General features: G+C 33.7%; 5 protein-coding genes and 2 pseudogenes across 7 annotated transcripts, besides 2 other annotated features; 3 read left to right on the top strand and 4 right to left on the bottom strand.

The window, feature by feature from the left end:
• Positions 1-6,387: part of a mobile genetic element that runs on past the window's edge.
• Positions 2,017-2,858, bottom strand: TVAGG3_0464070 (annotated as a pseudogene). Its single transcript has one exon. A coding segment is annotated over exon 1 (842 nt).
• Positions 3,051-3,953, bottom strand: TVAGG3_0464060 (annotated as a pseudogene). Its single transcript has one exon. A coding segment is annotated over exon 1 (903 nt).
• On the top strand, positions 6,019-6,276 carry TVAGG3_0464050 (uncharacterized protein; the record flags this gene model as incomplete). Its single annotated transcript, XM_001322092.2, has 1 exon — positions 6,019-6,276. A coding segment is annotated over one exon (258 nt), but the record flags the coding sequence as incomplete, so codon positions are not given.
• A 65-nt stretch (positions 6,388-6,452) lies between the features above and the next one.
• Positions 6,453-8,249, top strand: TVAGG3_0464030 (uncharacterized protein; the record flags this gene model as incomplete). Its single annotated transcript, XM_001322093.2, has 1 exon — positions 6,453-8,165. The coding sequence occupies one exon, from the start codon at positions 6,453-6,455 to the stop codon at positions 8,163-8,165; it is 1,713 nt and encodes a 570-aa protein (XP_001322128.1).
• Positions 8,250-8,551: 302 nt separating this feature from the next.
• Positions 8,552-9,912, bottom strand: TVAGG3_0464020 (uncharacterized protein; the record flags this gene model as incomplete). Its single annotated transcript, XM_001322094.1, has 1 exon — positions 8,552-9,892. The coding sequence occupies one exon, from the start codon at positions 9,890-9,892 to the stop codon at positions 8,552-8,554; it is 1,341 nt and encodes a 446-aa protein (XP_001322129.1).
• A 235-nt stretch (positions 9,913-10,147) lies between these two features.
• On the top strand, positions 10,148-11,221 carry TVAGG3_0464010 (m7G(5')pppN diphosphatase protein; the record flags this gene model as incomplete). The annotated part of the gene is made up of 1 exon (XM_001322095.1): positions 10,148-11,221. The coding sequence occupies one exon, from the start codon at positions 10,148-10,150 to the stop codon at positions 11,219-11,221; it is 1,074 nt and encodes a 357-aa protein (XP_001322130.1).
• Positions 11,222-11,294: 73 nt separating this feature from the next.
• Positions 11,295-12,704, bottom strand: TVAGG3_0464000 (major facilitator superfamily transporter; the record flags this gene model as incomplete). The annotated part of the gene is made up of 1 exon (XM_001322096.1): positions 11,295-12,704. One exon carries the CDS (start codon positions 12,702-12,704, stop codon positions 11,295-11,297), a length of 1,410 nt encoding a protein of 469 aa, XP_001322131.1.
• A 3,616-nt stretch (positions 12,705-16,320) lies between these two features.
• Positions 16,321-16,704: a mobile genetic element.
• The last annotated feature ends 3,091 nt before the right edge of the window (positions 16,705-19,795 follow it).

Below are 19,795 nucleotides of genomic sequence, written 5' to 3'. Positions count from 1 at the left end.
ATAATACAATATTATATCAAAACTGGCGTACTGTCAATATTTGACGGAGAGAAGTCAGTTCAAGAACAACTTACTGACCTGCTGCCAAAATCTGCTCGATGGAAGCTGTCGTTATACCAATCTGAGGAGCCCCAGCAGGTTTCATCGAACGAATCTTCAAAAGAGCATCTTCCGTGAAAAGTGCTATTGGTTTTGTAAACTTCTTTGCTTTCAATTCATCTGGACCGTCTCTGTCACCAGTATATTGTATTTGAACTGTACCAACAGTTGAAATACCACCCATAAGTCTTCTGAGTCAGCAAATGGAATGCCAAGCCAAAAGTTTGAACGGTCTCCATTTGTATATTGAGTTTTTTGAGCTCCTGTATGAGTCCATACTTTCACATATGGCATAATAGAACTTTGCATTTCAGGGTTAATGGTTGTTGTGAAGTTGTTGTTAAAGTTCATAGCATCTAATGTCAAGTTGTATGACCTCATATCCTCAACTGTAGAATATTCTTCTCTTGGATAATATTTGCCATCTATGTTTATATGGTATTTAATACCAGGGTTGTAGAAACAAGAATAGTCATTTATAGTTCGTCTGAACAGTACAAACATAGTATCTGCATGTTTCATTGCAGTTGTTAAAGCAATATCTGTTCTTGCACCTGGGTCAGCACTTTGGTTTCCAACTTCACCTGCAAAGTCTTTGACAGATATTTGGTGTATAGGGAACATAAGTGGAACTGCAATATATTTGGCAGCTAAAGCATTTGAAATATCTGGGTCCAACATATAGACGCAAGTCTGCTTTCTATTCTCTTGCATTCAAATTTTTCGCATGTGAACTTAACTGGGTCCCAAGCAGTTCCCAGCAGCATTGAAATAATAGTTTACTTCAGTGTTGAGTTTGAGAAACCAAAGTCTAAGTCAACTTTGTTTTGCAAAAGTCGGCGAATGACTTTTATTTGTTCCACTACTTCTGTAAGAGTGAATGGGTCTTGTGTTGGTGCAATGACTAAGTTATTTTTGCTTGGAGTAAGTTCGATAGAAATTTTTCCTGCCCAGTTTGGCAAGTATCTTAAAAACCTGAAGATGAGGAAAGATGACAAAGGAACTCTAAGTTTCAGTTTTACTTTGGTTACTGCTGCTGCAGTTTGTCCAGAAAGGTTAACATAAACTCCTGGAACGTTAGGGTCAAGTCTTCTTATTTTCTCAATAGTTGCATACTGGTCTGTTTGTTCTCTAGCTTGTGGTTGTACTGAGTTTCTCAAAGCGAACCATTCATAGTTTGCCCATGTTACTGTTTGAACTAAGTCAGAGTTAGAATATATCTTATATCCCATGAAAACTTCTGGAGCATATTGGTATCCGACATAGAAAATTCCATTGCAACCTTTGTCAGACAACTTGGCAGAAGGTTTTATTTCAATGTCTTGTTCCACGTATAAGAAAGAGTTGTCAATAGAAATATATGAAACCTGTCGCAAGCAATATCTACTGTTGTTGAAGAACCTTCTCCAAACTCACCTACGTTTCCATAAGAAACAGCAGTTGTATATTCGTAAGTTCCAGGAACTATTTCTGACCTTCTAATGGCATTGTCGCATTCGTTATACCATTCGGAAACATTTCCATTCATAGCATCCAAAACTGTTGGCGTTATATTCTGAGCGGCGTACATTTCATATGAGTAAAAATATAGAATAGTTGGATTTATATGTCATAATAGAACCCACGTGACCAAGCTTTACTTTCTTCCTGACTGAGTTTTTAACTCTTCTTTTTCCTTCATTGCCCTCTGCTTGAAGTTGTTGCATCTTTGCATTATGTTCATCTAGTATGTTGCAAATTTCCCATGTCCTTTTTGCCTTTTGGCTCTGGTCGCCCATCTCAGGTAACCTATATCCTAGAAAGATTTGTCATAGTCTGTATTTGAGTCTTCGCGTATTGTTTGCATGACTCTTTCCTGAGTTTCCGGTTCAAGCTCTTCAAACAGTGCCTGTCCATATGGAATATGCTCGTTTCCAAATATATGTTTTTGTAGCCATTCTGGTTTTCTTTCCATGTTACCAACTATATCTTTTGTGAATGGGAAAGCTTTTACCCAATCTTTCAGTCTTGCGTCGTTTATTTCTGTAGTTGGTTTTATTTTGTCAAGGAACATGTTTTTCAATACTAACATTTCATTTGGTACTGTCCATTTGAGTTTTCTTAAATATTCATCCCTTCTCAGTTCATTGTCTGCAAAGTAAGTTTTTATGACATTTTGTAAACTTTCGTTTGCAAGGTCATGTACAATAGGTTCTCTTCCTTCGCTGTCCCTAACTTTCTTTCTAAACTCTTCACCAAATATACCATCTCTATGGTTCTGTGTAGTTCTTTGAGATAAATGTTCTAGAACGTCAGGTGTTATATTTCCATCAGCCATGTTCATTTCATACTGGTCCAAAATATCTGCATCTTTCATATCTTTCAATGGCATTAAAGCCGCGCTGAAAATACCAGCTATATCTGGTTCACCATTGACTTCCATTGCGTCTACAACTTCTTGGAATTGTGGTTGTAAGTTTATGAACCACCTATCTGGATTAGCTTTATGACCCCATCTCATTGTAGTTCCATCGTCTGCAGAAACAAAAGTAGGTTTGTTTCCATCTTGGTTAGGTTCTGAATGAACTTTAAACAATGTTTCATTTCTATATGTTTTCTTGAAATTTAACCTTTTATTTCACCGAGTTCATCCGAAGATTGAACGTTAAATGCTCGTAAGTAAAAAGGGTTGTTGTATTTGTGTACATTTTTTTCAGTTCTTCCATTCTATGCTGAATATTTTCATCTGGTGTTGGAGTCTTTTGTATGTCGGCAAACATTTTTCGATATTCTTCTACTATGTCAGCCGAATTTTTTTTAGACTCTTGGAAATATTCCATATTCTCCGCATACTCTTGTTGAGGGTCAAGATTTTTCGGCTGTTCCAAATCTTCATCTAGTTCTGTGAAGTTAGTTTCCAAAGGAGTGACTTGTTCGTTTCCTTCAGGCTCTTCTAGCTGTTGTTGCTGAACTATTTCTTCCATGTCTGGTTGTATCTGAACTTCTTCCTGTGGAGTTTCTTGTACCTCATCTGCTGGCATTTCATATATTCCGAGACCGTTTTCAATTTCCCTATCTACGTCATCCGCATTCATAAGCTTTTGTTCTTTCGTTCCGTCTCTATTTTTTACGCGTTTCATGACGAAAGTTGAATTGTCATTTAGCTCTGACATCAAATATCTCGGAGTAAATTCATCCATGTCATTTGGATGATATGCTATTAAATCATATCCCTTAGCGAGCTTGTATTTTCCAGGTTTGAGATTATATCCGTTTTGGTGCTGAGCCATAAAGCTAAATAGGTTCGGGTCAGTATTTCCATCCTTGAACTTTCCAATAGCTTCTTTATATCTGTCACTAAAGTCAATACTATCTGGGAAACCACACTCTTCTTTAAGCATTTTTAAGAATTCTTGGTTTCCTTGTTCTCTACTTCTTTTATGTCCTTGCTCTGTTTGTGGTTGTTGTGCTGGTTTTGAACTGTTGGTTGCTGTGCTGGATTGAACTGTTGGTTGTTGTGCTGGATTTGAATTGTTGTTGTTGTTGTGGTGCATGCCTGTGTCTGTGTCCATGTGACGATGTAAATGTTTTAGGTAGTCCTGGTGCAGGTGCTTCTCTTGGAGGGTTTGGTGGTATATAAGTTCCACTAGCTAGTATATAAGTTCCACCAGCTGGTATATAAGTTCCACCAGCTGGCACATATGTTCCATCTGCAGCATAATGTCCTACCTGACTTTTCGTTCTTAAGAAAGCATTTACTAGGTCTTTTTTGGTCTGTTGTAACTCTTTTCTTGACTTTCCACAACAGTTGCTCTAACGGAGTCATAGGCACTTTGAACTGCCTGTCTAGTTGCTGCATCTGTTATTTTCGTCATATTTTGTGCTACTTCTTTTAACTCTTTGTCGAAACCTTCAGACTTCAGTTTCTTCCAGATGAGAAGTCGTTCACTTGTTTCACCTTACTATGAAGAGCTTCGAAGGCGTTCTTAAAGTCAGCATTTGTTAAAGCTTCATTTGAACTGTCTTCATCCGCTTGTATTTTTGTCCTTATTGACCTATGAGTTGGGCTGCTTTAGCGTTGGCTTGGGCGTCTAACCAGTCATTGTTAGCTTTTATATATTCTGCGCTTTTCATTGCCTTTTGCATGGCTGCGTCGTTATTTTTACTTTCTTGTGCTAAGTTTTTCATACTGTACGGTTTGGTTTTGCAACTGTAAAAGTTTTTCTGCCTTTACATTTGCTTCAACTTCCTTTTTATACTCATCGCTATCCATATATGTCTTCAGGGCTTTTTGTTTTATCTCTTCATCTTTCAGTATTTTATATTGAGTAGTATGGTTTTTCAAATTTTAGACATCTTGTTCCATTTTTGCTACTTCTGTTGCTTTTTTGACACTTTTTTCGCATATTCCTCTGTACTTAGTTCTTTCAGTTGTTCTTCTTTCTTCTTTTTCTCTACGTTTAACTCATTGAGTTTCTTTGTGTGTCTGTCATATTCTAGTTTCTTTTCGTTTTCACCTATTTGCTTCTGTATGTCTATGTTTGACTTTTTGACATCTGCTATTTGATTTTTGAGTGAACTCAATTCATTTGACTTTGAGGGTTATATCCTGTTTCCGTCTGCAGCTCCACCATAGCCTGCCATTTTCGCTAAAAGTGCCGCTCTTAAACCTCCACTCTGTGCACCAACAACTCGGTTTAAAAGCATAGGATTGCTTGACATTTGTTGCAACATAGTGGGGTCATTCAGCATTTGTTGTTGCAACTGTTGTTGTGGTGTCAGTTTTTACTATTGGATGTTTTCAATGCTCTCTTCCTCTTACGTATATTCTTACGTAGCTTACGTGGCATTTTAAGTGAAGTTAAAAAGCGGTTTTTGACAGATGTTTATATGACACTTTTTGTTCAGCACAAAAAACTACTCGGTCAAAGTGTTGTCAGTTTTGTAAAATAACCGTCCTATCTCATTCTATAAGGGGGAAAGGCTTCTCAAAGTATACTTCCTTGAAACGCCCGTAACTTTTCCTGTAGCGACGATAGACCCTTACTTGTCTGGACAAAGTTATACTATTTTGAGTGCTCTACAAAAAGTCAACGGCGACGACTCTCAAAAAACCGTTGTGTAAAAAGTTTTACCGTTGGACAAAAAAGTATATATAGAAAACAAAAAACGTTATAGTTCATTCAATATTTGAGATGGAACGGTTTGCCAACGGAGACTTTTCAATAAAATAAAAAAATAGAGGGGGTTACCGTTGACGAAAACGGTTTATTTTAAACTTTTCTATGAGTAGTCCGAAAAAAACAGTTTATTTTTGTCTAATGGAAGCCAACATTAACAATTCTCAACCGCTAACAAAGCCAAAGCCCCACAACCTCCAAGAACTGGCACAGCTGTTAGAATAACCACCAAAAAGTCTAACAGCGAATTAAGAGAAATTCTTCAACAAATTTGCTCTAAATATCTCAAGACGCCGAAGAAAACAACCAACCAGACGCTATATACAATACTCAGTTCTGTGAAGTTCTGAACAAAGCAATTGCTAGTTCAATTGAACTTACTAAGACAATTCCAAGTCCAATTGAGCTTAGCGATGTCTTAGTTCAGTATTTTCCAACATTTACTAAGCTCATAATGTTGAGAACTTTATACCAAGTTCGTCAAAATCTTCCTCGTAACATCCAACGGTCATTCGACAAGACAATTGCCGAATTCCAAGTCTTTAGTTACGGATATGACCAAGATGAATACGTTGACGAGTTCGGAGACAACTGTACAAAATGGTTTGAATGCTATACGACAACACAATTTGAATTCGACTTTCTCGAATTCAACGCAGCAACCATTTATATCATTGCTCTTTACCTTTCCGAACAACAACAAGACCTCGCAGATGGAGATGTTGTTACTGTCGTCATGGAAACTCCTGAACAATTCGGAAAAAAGAAGTCTCTAATTGCCAAATTTGTTCCAGGACATCAGCTTTTCCAACGCACAGAAGTCTTCTGTATTCCTGGAACTAAGTTCTTTGTCAAGAGCGAACTCAAACAAAGATATAATGTGTCATTCAATTACACATTATATAATGTTTTCGACCCAGAAGAAGACTTCTTCCCAGAAGCAATGGAAGAGGAAGAAGAAGAGAAACACGAAGAAGAGAAACACGAAGAGTCCTCCGAATTCACACCAGAAGACTAACAATTTTCCGAATAAAAACCTCATTTTATACTAAACATCTTCGGGGCTAGAAGGGGCGCAGCCCCTGGAAGCCCCACTTCCTTTTTTTTTTTTTTTTTTTTTTTTTTTTTTTTAATTACTAGACAACTTTAGTAACGTATATTTCAAAAATTTCCAAAATTTCTCATAAAAAAATTATGGATGATGATGGGGGGGTTGGTGATGAATTTGTACTAGATGAAGGTATAGAAGATAACCCATTTGAAGGTGACAGCTTATTGCCAAAACCTAAATTACCAATGCAGGTTCCAAAACATGAAATTGAAGAAAAACCGAAAGAAATTATTAAACAAAGAACCGATAATTTAGAAGACGACTTTGTGATTGACGAGGATAAAAAGCAGCCTGAAAAGTCATCAATCTCTGTACAAAATTCTCAAAAGAATTCAAAAGTCGCATCAAACGTTCCTTCTCAGGCGCAATCTCCTGCACCAGAAGTAGACGAGTTTGATGATGACTTTATATCAGATGAAAATGAGCAAGAAGAAAAAGTCGTAAAGCCTACAATAATCAAACCTAAATTAGAAGAAAAATTACCACCTGTTTGTATAAAGCAGCCAAAATCTACAAAAACAAAGATTCCTGTCAAAATTTCAAATCCAATTCCAAAACTTTCTTCCCCTGTTTCTAAAAAGGAAGAATTTCAAGATGATTTTGAAGATTTTGAAGATGAAGGACAGCAAACGAAGGAAGAAGAAATTAATAAAAATAAAATCCCAGAACCGCAAATCTTGGAAGAAAAGCCTGTTGAATTACCACAAATAGAACCCAAAATTGAAGAATCTCCTGTTGAAAAGCAAGAAATTCCAGAAAAACCGAAAGATGAAGCAGAAATACAAAATCATGAAAATTTTGAAATTGAGAATCATCAAAACGAACCCAGTTTCTTTCTCACGGAGACAAATGCAACAGCATATCACTCTCCTCCACCTCAAGATCAAGACTTTTCAGATGATTTCGAAGATTTCGAAGCCCAAAGAGCCCCCGACACTCCCAAAGAAGAACCAAAGGAAGTACACCACGAAGAGGAAGAGATTGACATTGAGCCAGAGGAAGAAAAGCCATATAAAGTCGAAAAAGTCTACACAGAAGATGAAAAACATCTTTCTGACATTTCCAGACGTTTGCTTTCTTTCATGAATTCTCTAATTATGTTTGGTGCCTCCAACATTGGTTCCATCATCCAAGAACCCAACGAGCGCCTTGGCGAGATGATGGAGCGCATGCAGAGCCAGTTCAAGTGGTACATGGAAGACGCGATTTCTGCCGCCTCGAATCCTGAGCAGATAAGGATGCGGAAACTGGTTGAAGCGAAGAACAGTATCAAGCAGCGGATCACAGACGAGAAGAAGAGGAACCAGGAGCTGAAAGCCAGGCTGAGGGAAATCAACCGGAGTTTCAAAAATCCAAATCAAACAAATAACTCTCTGAAGTCTGACGTGAAATCTTACGCGGCTCAGTTGAAGAATATGATAGGAAAGATACAGCAAATACACAAAGAGCAGAGAGATATAATCACTGAGAACTCACAACTCGAGCAGAAGCTGAAGGAGATGTCACAAGTCGATGCAGATAAAAATGGGCAAGAAACAAGTGAGCAGAGAGAAAAAAACTCTAAATTAGAAGTAGACACACAGGAATTAAACTTTAGATATAAACAGTCAATAGCAAAGATGGAACAATCAATTGTGGAAGCACAGGAACCTGTGACAAGATTACAGGCAAGGTTGGATGACTTGGAAAAGAGAATTATGATACTGACAAAACCAAAACAGATGACAAGTAGAAAACCTGCAGCAAAACATAGTCAAGGAATAACACCAAAGCTATCGAGAAATAGATTTCACTAATTTTTAATAAAATTGTTTTTTTGTTGTTTGTTTTATTTAATTAATTTTGGAATCATTTTTTATTTGTCACCTTTTTGTTTGAATAAAAAATCTATAATGTTAAAAATGCTCTAAAGAAAGCAATGATAAATGAATTCGGGATAAAATTCTAGGAAAATGTCATTATGGAGCCATGATAAACAATATTCTCTATATAAAATATGATGTTATAATAGCGTTAATATTAATTATGAACACATCAAATGATCTATTTTTTTTTGATTGATTGATATGAATATAAATTGATTGTATTCACATGCATATACAGCATCTGATAAAATCAAAATTGTAAGTTAAATACAATACAAATTTTATAAAATAACAAAAACAAAAATAACAACAAAAAATTATATCTTCACAGTTTTTGTCAAAGCAGATCTTCTTTTTGCCGCAATCTTACCCAATGGTTTTATTGTTATTTTAGGGTTTCTTGCTGCGCATTTATAGACATTATATCTCTTTGTTGTTCTTGGGGTGATTGTTGACTCTGGAGGAGCGGATGCCGGACTTTGTGGTAAAGGCGGCAATGGTTTTCTCTTTTTAAGTTCGGCCAAAGATGATCTTAATTTTGCCAATCTATTTTCAATAGTTTCTCTCTTCATTTTTCCATCTCTTTCTATATCATTAATTTCCCTTTGTGCCAACTCTTCGAATGCTGCCAATTCTCTTTGGTGTTTTAATAATAATTTATCCTGTTCTCTTGCCATTGACTGTTCAGCCTTTCCTTGAGCAGTTTCCGACTCCACTTGCTCTAAGTATTCTATTTTAGCTCTGGCTTCTTCTGCGCCAAGGAAATCCCTCCCTCCGACAAGAGCTCTTTCGACACTTCGAAGAGTCATGAGTTCATTTGATGGCTTTGCAAATCTCCTCAGAAAGTCTTCGTCATTCCACTTCTGTTCGAAGTCATCTAATTCATCTGCTTGGTGCTGCTTTAGTTGGTTTTGCTTCTCTTGTGATTGTTTCTGTTTCCGCTTAAGAAGTTCTTCTGTTTCTTTGTTGGCATCAATTAGATTCTGTTCTGCTTCGGCAATTTTCTCTTCGTAATGAGATATCCTTTCGGCATGGGCAGCTTCGGAATCTTCTGCAATACAGGCACTTGTAATTGCTACTATGTCGTCCTGAGCTTCTTTGGCTTCACTGTATTTGAGTTTGACAAGAGCATTTACTTTCACTCGCTCGAGATATTGTAAAACTTTTTGTCGGAGATGAAATTCTGGTAATTGACCTTTTTGATGAAATAACTGTATGGCTTTAGTGCATTCTTCGAGGTCTTTTGGAGGAGTTTCTAAAGGCGTGAGTGTATTTAAATCTAATGTCATGTTTAAAGCAACTTCTGGTATTAAATCATCAACAACATTAAATCCGGGGACGCTGTAACCAGAATCAATTTCGCCTGGAGATTCAAATGAAGATTTTGATGGTACATTCTGTGAAATTTTATCAACTTTTTCAATATTTTCTTCTTTTGCTGTCTCATTAAGTTCAAGTTCGTTGGATGTTTCAATGGTTTCGTTATTCTCGTTGTCTTGTGGTGGTATTTCATTTTCATTTTTATTTTCCTGATTTTCTTCAGTATTTTGTAATTGATTTGATTCTTCTTCTTCCCCTGCCATCTTTTCTTCTATATCTCTTGCAAGAGCAGCTGAGACTCCTGTTAGGGAATAAAAATCTCCTCCATCGTTACTCATCTCAGAAAATTTTCCTTCTTACACAGTAACGTATTTATTTCTTTGTCACTTTTTAATAACTTTTTAGATATGAATTTGGACCTAAATTTCATGTCGAAATCTGAATACCAAAGTGCTAAGGTATAACACTATGGCTTGATCAGTTGTTTAAATTTCTTTTACATGTAACCCAACGTTATATAACCCATGAAAAAGTTACTCAAAGTCTTTCTAGAAATAATTGAAACAAAGATGTTTTTTTAGTCAAAATTTGAAATGGAAAATGCATCGCTAAGTCGCGGAAAAAGAAGCTCCGGATTCAAAAGGGGGAGAAGTAGAGGTGGTTATCCTAACAAAGGGAATTCAGAAAGAAAAGACAAAAACGAAGAACATTTACTAACATTAACACATGACCAAGCCGAAGAATTGATAGTAAAGTTTATTATAAATGAACCAATAAATACTATTATTGATTTGTATCATTTACTTCGGAAAGCATTTCATTATCATTTGGCCAAAAACGTTAAATATCATAAAGGACTTCCAAGTCAATTAATAATGAAATTTGGTGCTGTTTTATTGCGTCATTATCCTGATTTTGAAGATATTATACCACAATTTCCAGAATTTGAAAGACTTATTAACCTCAGGAACAAAACGCAACCTTGCGCAGGTGCAGTTATTTTTAATCCATCTTTCACAAAAGTTTTGTGTGTAAGCCATGCTTTTATGCCAAAACAGTTTTCTTTTCCAAAAGGAAAGTTCGAAGAAGGTGAAACAGATGCCAAATCCGTAGCCATAAGAGAATGCAGAGAGGAAACTAATATAGACATATCTGATTTTATTTTAGAAGAAGATTCTTTTGTTTATCATAGATCAAAAGGTAGATCAGATGTTAAGATGTTTTTTGCAGTTAATGTTCCAGAAACTATTGAAATCAGTGAGATTCCAGATGAAATTGCTTTCATTGATTGGGTTGATGTTAAAACACTAAAAACAAACAAAAAACTAAGATGGTTTCCAGATCCGCAGGCTGAGCTCATTTTAAAGAATCAAATCCCTGCTTTTATTAAAAAAATTAAAACCAAATCAGAATCTTGTGCAAAAGAAGCTTCAGAAGAAGTAGAAACCAAATACATAGAAGCTTCAGAAGAAAAAGAAGAAGAAGTAGAAACCAAATACATAGAAGCTTCAGAAGAAAAAGGAAAAGAAAAAGAAACCAAATACATAGAAGCTTCAGAAGAAAAAGAAGAAGAAAAAGAAACCAAATACATAGAAGCTTTAGAAGAAAAAGAAGAAGAAAAAGAAACCAAATACATAGAAGCTTCAGAAGAAAAATCATCCAAGTAGAAAAGAATTTTGTAATAAAATTATTAGAAAGAATAAAAATAACACTTTATTTAAACTAATATATATATATACACTATCCCAGGAGTGGCTGTGAGTTAATAGCCTGTTTCTTTTCCTCAGGAACAATCAAGAAATGTGCAAAAATACCTGTTGCAAAGGCAAAAACAGTTTCCAATGCAATGAGTAAATTTGGTCGGTCGGGAAGAGCAGCAGCTACACCATAAACAATGGACAAGTTCGCAAGTTGTTGTCCAAAGCAACCAAAAGCGTTCACAACTCCGAAATTTTTACCAACATCCTTTTCTGAAACGCTCATTGACACAATTGTAAATGGAATTGAGCATAGAACTAGATAAGGGATTCCAAGAAGCCCAAACAAAAATAATAATACCCATTTATTGAAAATGAAGTTGAAAGCAATGAAAACAACTACAGCAATGAACATAGATATGGTCAGTGATAGCTTCGCACCGATTAACTTGACAATTGTCGGTTGAATAAATCCGTAAAGTAATGAAACCGAATACATGACAGCTAGAGTAAGCATTCCGAAGTTCACACCATCTACATACTTCTGGTGTGCAACAGGATCAGCATCTGACGCTTCTCCGCTGTAAATAATTTCTCCAAAATAATTTGTTATCTCTACGAGATAAGCAAAGATGGCGCACCACCCAAGGAAGTAAGAAATTGCTGCTCTGATGACTACGGCTGGCGCATATCTAAAGGAATTGAATAATTCAACCCAAACATTCTTTGTTTCAACGTGTATATTAAATCGGCGTTCAGGAGAAACTAGTGATGTAATAAGGATGGTAACTAGAGCAGAAATGAAGCCGATTGTGAATAAAAATTTCTCATTTGAAAGCGGTGTGTATTTATACAGAGATAAGCCACCTATGAGATTAACTATGATAGCTCCTAGACCATTCATGATTGTTGCTATTGTATATCCAACAACTTTTTGATGATCAGGAAGGATATCGGAAATTAAGGCTCGCGCAGGACACTGTATTGTATTTAAGGATATATTCATAATGGTGAATGCGATAATAAAGAAAACTTGTGAAACTGTTCTCCAGTGTTTCTCTGAAATTCCATGTCCTATATTTTCACAGAAAAACATAATTAAAACACTGGTAATCAGACCAACTCCGCCAGTTATTATAAATGGACGCCTTCTTCCGAGCCTGGAATGGCATTTGTCACTATAATATCCTACGGTGGTTTGAACAAGGAAATCGCATATCGGAGCAATGCACCATACTATTGATTTCATATAGCTGGCAAATCGAAGACGACCAATAATTGGCGTGATGATCGAAAAATTGCATGAATAAGAAAGTTGATAGCCTAATAATGCAGCAGTGATGCCAATTATACGAATAATTGATAACTCTTCTTTGGGCTCTGTAATTGTGACAAATCGAGGTTGATCAGCTCCAAAGCCGCTTAAGGATGGAGCAGAACTTTCCTCTTTCATTCAAAGAAAAATTTTTCTTCTCAATCAAAATTCAATCAAATTTCAAAATCACTTTTGTTTTTGATATACAACAAAATTTAAGACATTTTCTTTCTGAGCTGTTAACAAAAGTGACATGAAATCGCATTATTACTAATCTGGAAAATCGTTATGATTAAAGAATTTTTTATTGGATAACCAATTTGTTTTAAACATGAATTTACTTTTGTAAAATGATATTCACCCAAAATATTGATTTATGGGACTTTATAATGTTTCTTATATACCTCACTGTTTATAGAATTATATATTTCAATAACTCTTTCCCAAATCAAGTGGAATAAAAAAACTCAATTCGAAAAACAAAAATTTATTATTTTAAGCACAAATAAAAACATAAATGCTCTGAATATGTCAATGTAGGGATATATCTATATAACATTTATTTCTATAAATCAAAAGTAATAAATAGCTCATTGATGGACCTCACTTAGAAATGTAGGCCAATTCGGTTCAACACTACATTCTTTTGGAATAGGATTGTTAATTTTGATTACGGATAATTGACGTGCCATTGGATATACTGATTTTCTATAATCAATTCTTGTATGCGTTCTATTATTGCGTATTCCATCTATATAACCAAAGTATCTGAGTTTGAGAATATTTTTGACACTGAATCTTTTTCTTGGATTAACTACTAAACATTTTGATAATACTTCATGGAGTTGTTGATCATTGATAATATTTTCATTATATTCTCCACATTTAATTTGTTGTTTTAATTCCTTCATATCTTTTGATGAAAAAGGAAGATTTTTTGTTGCCATAAAATATATAATACATCCAAGTGACCAAATATCTGAATATAGGGGGTTAAACTCAGATTGATTCAGCAATTCAGGGGCCAGGAAATACCCTTAAGTTTTTGTTATTGGAATCTGACACGCCCGTAAATTTTTATAAAAGCACATTAATACAGCTCCCTGATTGGAGACATTCTTTGTGACATATACCATATACTTATGTAGGCACTAGAGAATCTACCATATGATTTTAGTAGTCTACTAATGACATTCATAGTGCAATTAGACGAAATTTATTTTGCTTGTAAAACCACACTACATGAAGATCCAAACCCATTATTATAACATTATATTACTGGTACATAGTAGTATATATTGCTGAGGTTGAAATCTAAATCTAAAAAGTTATCAAGATATCAAACTAATGTAATTGGCCTTGTCTATTCAATTACAGATATATTAATATATATGATCCGGTGAATTGATTTATACATAATGACATGATATATAAAAAAAATTATAATATTTTAAAATTAGAGTTAAAATTTCACATATCTACATGCAAATGGCTAGAAATGTTATGCATATATCAATCTCGGTTGTGATTTTACTATATAGGAAAATATGTCGGAGTAATGATTCAAACTTTCAAAGTAATGCTTTATTTGAACAATATGAATTGAAATTCATTTTGATAAGTCAGGCTATGAATGATAATGATATAATAACAGTTTAAAAAAAGATAATATTATAAATTTTGAAAAGATTGATATTTTTTATTTAATTTGGAATATTCTTAATTCCAATTGATGTAGAATGTGGTATCATGTCAATTTTTGAAATTCGGCTAATTTTGGAAAGACATTTTGAATTGGGTATCAATTGTTAAAATTAAGCTTGGTTATTAATGTAAGTCAAATGCAAAATAAGGGAGAAGACAATATTTGTAATTAAATGTAACAAATTCACAATTTGAAGAATATCAATATAATTTGAAAAAATTGTTAATTTCATAGGCAACAAGATATCTATTGACACTGCATATAATTGTGAATATATTGTTCATTTCAAAATTGATAGAGATTTAAAAACTACATGCGTAAAATGAAAACTGATGATAAATGATATAAACTAATATGATTTTATAACATTGAGTGTTTTGATAAACTAAATAGATGTAGAATTCAATAATTATTGAAAATATTAAGATTTTTAAAGATAAATACAAATCATATGGTAAATTTGTGCTTAAGGGATTTGTGAATAAGGTATATTGTTTATGTACTAATTATATGTATGGACAGGCAAGAAAATAAAGAGATTGTATAATGAGAATGTGATTGCAAAAGTTTGACCGACAAGGGTGTAATATGCACTCTTGTCGGTCACAATGTGTCATTCCGGGAGACATTGCCACTGCATGTCTCCCAGAATGAGACAATTTGTTGCAATCAGAATGTGATTGCAAAAGTTTGACCGACAAGGGTGTAATATGCACTCTTGTCGGTCACAATGTGTCATTCCGGGAGACATTGCCACTGCATGTCTCCCAGAATGAGACAATTTGTTGCAATCAGAATGTGATTGCAAAAGTTTGACCGACAAGGGTGTAATATGCACTCTTGTCGGTCACAATGTGTCATTCCGGGAGACATTGCCACTGCATGTCTCCCAGAATGAGACAATTTGTTGCAATCAGAATGTGATTGCAAAAGTTTGACCGACAAGGGTGTAATATGCACTCTTGTCGGTCACAATGTGTCATTCCGGGAGACATTGCCACTGCATGTCTCCCAGATTGGCACACTGTTCCGCATTCATAACTTGAATGCGGAACTTTGACCGACAAGAGTGTAATATGCACTCTTGTCGGTCACAATGTGTCATTCCGGGAGACATTGCCACTGCATGTCTCCCAGAATGAGACAATTTGTTGCAATCAGAATGTGATTGCAAAAGTTTGACCGACAAGGGTGTAATATCCACTCTTGTTTTAATAAATTTTAAATACTATATAAGTATCTTTACATACAATCTTTACATTATATTTTTTCCTAATTAATATTTATTTCATATTTTTTGTGCTTTATCTAACTTATAGCATGTACTGAACTATTTTACAGACTCTACTGAGCTATCTCAACATATAAACCAGTGAAAAAAAACACATATATACTCACTTCATATTCTGATCTCATGCCATATTATCGCAAAAACTATATTTATACACCACACCTCATAAAACATCATTTTAGCCCTATCTAAGCGTTCAAAACCTATTTTTCCCGCGTAATCTGATTCTTCAGGATCCGCTGATTCGATTTCTGCCGTCAGATCGCGAAAATATGCATTACATAACAAGATATACACAAATTACTAAACTTAATATTTTCCTTAAAATTGCTTATTCCTCTATATGACAATATTTATTATCTTCTCCGTTTTCCCTCACAAATACATTTAATTTTCTGAGTAATACGTATAATAAAATGAATATCTCAAAAAATCAAATTCAAAATTAATAATGGATAATGACTAGATATAATCTGAACTTTTGAATGCATACATTTTTTGAAAAAATTGGATTTTGAAAAATTATGTTGTTTGTGTAATCGCTTATATAAAAGGAGACTCTCTATCAGATGCGAATGCCTGAATTCAGCACCTCTGATAGAGAGTTTCCTCTTATATAAGCAAATCTTTTTCATTCGTTTTTGTTAATATAAAAACATCAAAATCTACCAATATGAGAAATTAAACCCTGCAAGGCACCAGTCTAGAACTGGCACTTCGCAGGGTTGAATTTCTCTTGACAAAATACAATAATCAAATGCTCCAAAGTTTTCAAATTTTTATTAGGAATAGGAGCCTACAAAGCACTGATTATATATCAGTGCCTGGTAGGCTCCTATTCCTTCTCTAAATGGGAGAAACTTTGTTTGAATAAGATAACATGCGAAAAAGTTTCTCCCATTTAGAGTGGGATTTGGAGGGTGGGAGGTACATAGATAGACTATGTATCTCTCACCCTCCAATTCCGCTCGGGAAAGTTCGAAACTTTGGTGCAATCAGCAACGATTGCACCAAAGTTTTTGCGTTTAATTGAAGGAATTGCTCTTTATGATATATACATACAATGCATATATCATAAGGAGCAATTCCTTCCAGATATCTGGCAAACTTGCTCGCAATGGTTCACAATTGCGAACAAGTTTTGTCATTTGTCAAGAGAAATTAAACCCTGCGAAGCGCCAGTTCTAGACTGGTGCCTCGCAGGTTTAATTTCTCATATTGGTAGATTTTGATGTTTTTATATTAACAATAACTCATGAAAAAGATCCGCTTATATAAGAGGAAACTCTCTATCAGAGGTGCTGAATTCATGCATTCGCATCTGATAGAGAGTTTCCTTTTATATAAGCAAATATAAGAGAATCTATTTTTTTTTGGACCGTATTCTCAAATATTGATACTTATGAAAAGTGTTTTTTTCTAAAAAATCTCAGAATATATTTACAATAGTAAAATAAATAAGATATTTAAATTTATTTTTAAATGCTTTTTTTTATATGAGATTCTCAAAAGTTATATCAAAAGTCTGTTTTTTCTAAAATCTAATATCATAATCTATTTCTCATTTTAAGTACATCTTAATTCATTTTATTTTCTATATTTTTTCAATATTTTTGAGGGAATTGTGTTGCTTCCCCGACGATAAAATTGAGAGGTTTACACATTGACACTACTTAGCATGCAACACACTATCCTATATGTACCAATGCCTATCATTCTATTGGTTCAGAATTTAAAATGGTTAATAGGGTGGCAGGAACAGTATATAACGTACATTTTTGTAAACTCATACGGTTATCGCAAATTTAAGAGCGCAATTGTTCAGATCAAATATTAGGATAATTCAATGTTGTCATTCATTATTTTAAACCCGATGTCTTTTTCGATGTGGCTCTCTCAAAAAAAATTGATCCAAATATTGAACCACTGAAATTGAATGTTTTACGATTATTCAAAAACATTATTGGTCCATGTTTGTCTTAATACAAGTAGCATCTTGCATCAGTGCAAAAATTGATGGCATTGACTATAATGGGGATTCTCTCGACGCCATTGTCGAAAGCAACAATCTTGACAAAATTGAGGATGAATATGTGTCTATTCTGATATGACTTAGTATCTACTGAGGCTAGATGCTAACATCTTACTTTTATGATCATAATTTTTCAACTCCATTAATATTTATAACAATATTTTGATTACTATTTAAATAATTTTATCAAATGATAATTATTAACATATATTAAGAGTATGTTTAATTTTCAACATACTCTTAAAAATCCGAAATTTTAAAAAAGTGACAATTTTTTTAATGCTAAACCATCTTCATCTACCATTAAATGTTTCGGATGATTTGATTTTAATTCAGTTGGGTTCTATTAGATGTAATAGTGTAAATTCTGATTCAACAATTTATCCAGATGGGTATATTTCAAAAATTTTATATTATTCTTCCAATAAACCCTATCAAAAAGAATGGTATACAAATAAAATAACTTATCAAGATGGTAAACCTAAATTCACTGTTTTGGATTCATTATCAAATGCATATGTCGGAGATTCACCATCATATCCTTGGGGACAAATTGTTTCAAAAATCAAAGAATTAAACAGAAATATTAAGAATGTATATAATTTTGGACATAAATTATTTGGATTTGAAAATAAATCTATCATTTGTTATTTGGAGGAACTCAAAGAGCGTTTTATCTCGAATAGCGATGAAGTAAAGTATCTTCAAACATATGAAACAACACCTAAATTTCAGAAATCCGCTGAAGCTTTGACAGAAATGGTAAATATGATTATAAGTGAAAAATATTTGCAAACAGATCTCAGTCAAATTAAAATCAAAATCCATCGTCTAGGGGAACAATATATTCTTAAATTTTTAGAAGCATTTATAATTGCCCGCCCCAAATTTTATGCACAGGTTATAGGTTTCTTACAAAATTTTTCATTTGACCAGGAATTATACTCAAAAGCAGGAATTTCTAAACCATTAATACAAGCAATAATTAATGGCGATAAAAGATATTCGAATATTTTTGCTTTTTCAGGAAAATCGTGTGATTTAACAATCGAAGATTTTATTAATGTTTTAATTTCAGATCAAACAAATCAAAATGGTGAAGAATATTATCAAATACGTATCAGATCTATATTGGATAATAGTAAATATTCTTTCTATGAACTAGCAGTTAAATTTGAATCAATTAATATTTTAAATTCGTGTAATATAGATAATGTTACACCAATCATGAAAGCATTGATAATGTCAAGCCCAAACGAAACAATTTTCAAAATGAATGATAAATTCAATTTGCAGACTTATCAATTTACAAACCAAATCAAGTATGTTTTATCTTTTGCATACAATATCTCAGAGTTATTTTCTACATTTAGAAATCCATTACTCTCTTCGATTGTTTCAACAAATAATATTATATCAGTAATGAATTTGAATGAAAGCAAAGTTATTCGTTTAAAGATTCATTTAATCTTCCATGAGGCCCTAATTCAAAATAATGATTTTATGTACAAGAACTTTAATGTTTTGAATCAAATAAAAAACAATGACCTTCTGGAAATTTTAGCAAAAGCTTGTTTGAAAGCTGACAAAAAAATTCAAGCAGATTTTGAACAAATCATGGGTATTAAATTTACAGCGATCAAACAATTTCATGAATCCATAGAAAAAATTCCAGTTGATCGGTCTCCAATTACAATAGATGGTTGCCATATTTGTTTTGAATGCTCTAAAAATACTGATATTGAAAAACTCAAATCAATGCAATTAATTCTAATAAGCCCTGGTATTCATATCAATGTGTTAACTTATGAACAAACATTGAAGTTTTTGGAACAAATGCCAGCATTTATTCATTTGGGCCTTTCCAATATAAGTTCTGATCGATCTGTAAACTTAAATTATTTTCTACTTCAAAACGAAGATTATTCCCCTTTAAAAATTTCACATTGTATGACAAAATCGTATCCTTTGAATATTCAAAAGTATCAGATACGTTGTGGATGATTACTGTACCAAAAAACATGAAAAACATAAAATTACCCAAAGAGTTTTCAGGGAGGTTAAAATGGTACATTCAAATAACGAAAGTTGATCTCCCAGGACATCCTCTGCAAGATGAAATACAGGAAAAAATAAAGCATGATAATGAGATTGGTGATATCTTAACTTCATATCCCGGGAAATTTTATGTAAATTATAGC

Source organism: Trichomonas vaginalis, chromosome II, assembly GCF_026262505.1.
Source record: "Trichomonas vaginalis G3 chromosome II, whole genome shotgun sequence".
Lineage (NCBI taxonomy): Eukaryota > Parabasalia > Trichomonadida > Trichomonadidae > Trichomonas > Trichomonas vaginalis.
Note: the sequence above shows the minus strand (reverse complement) of the source record. Positions and strands in the feature narration are given on the sequence as shown.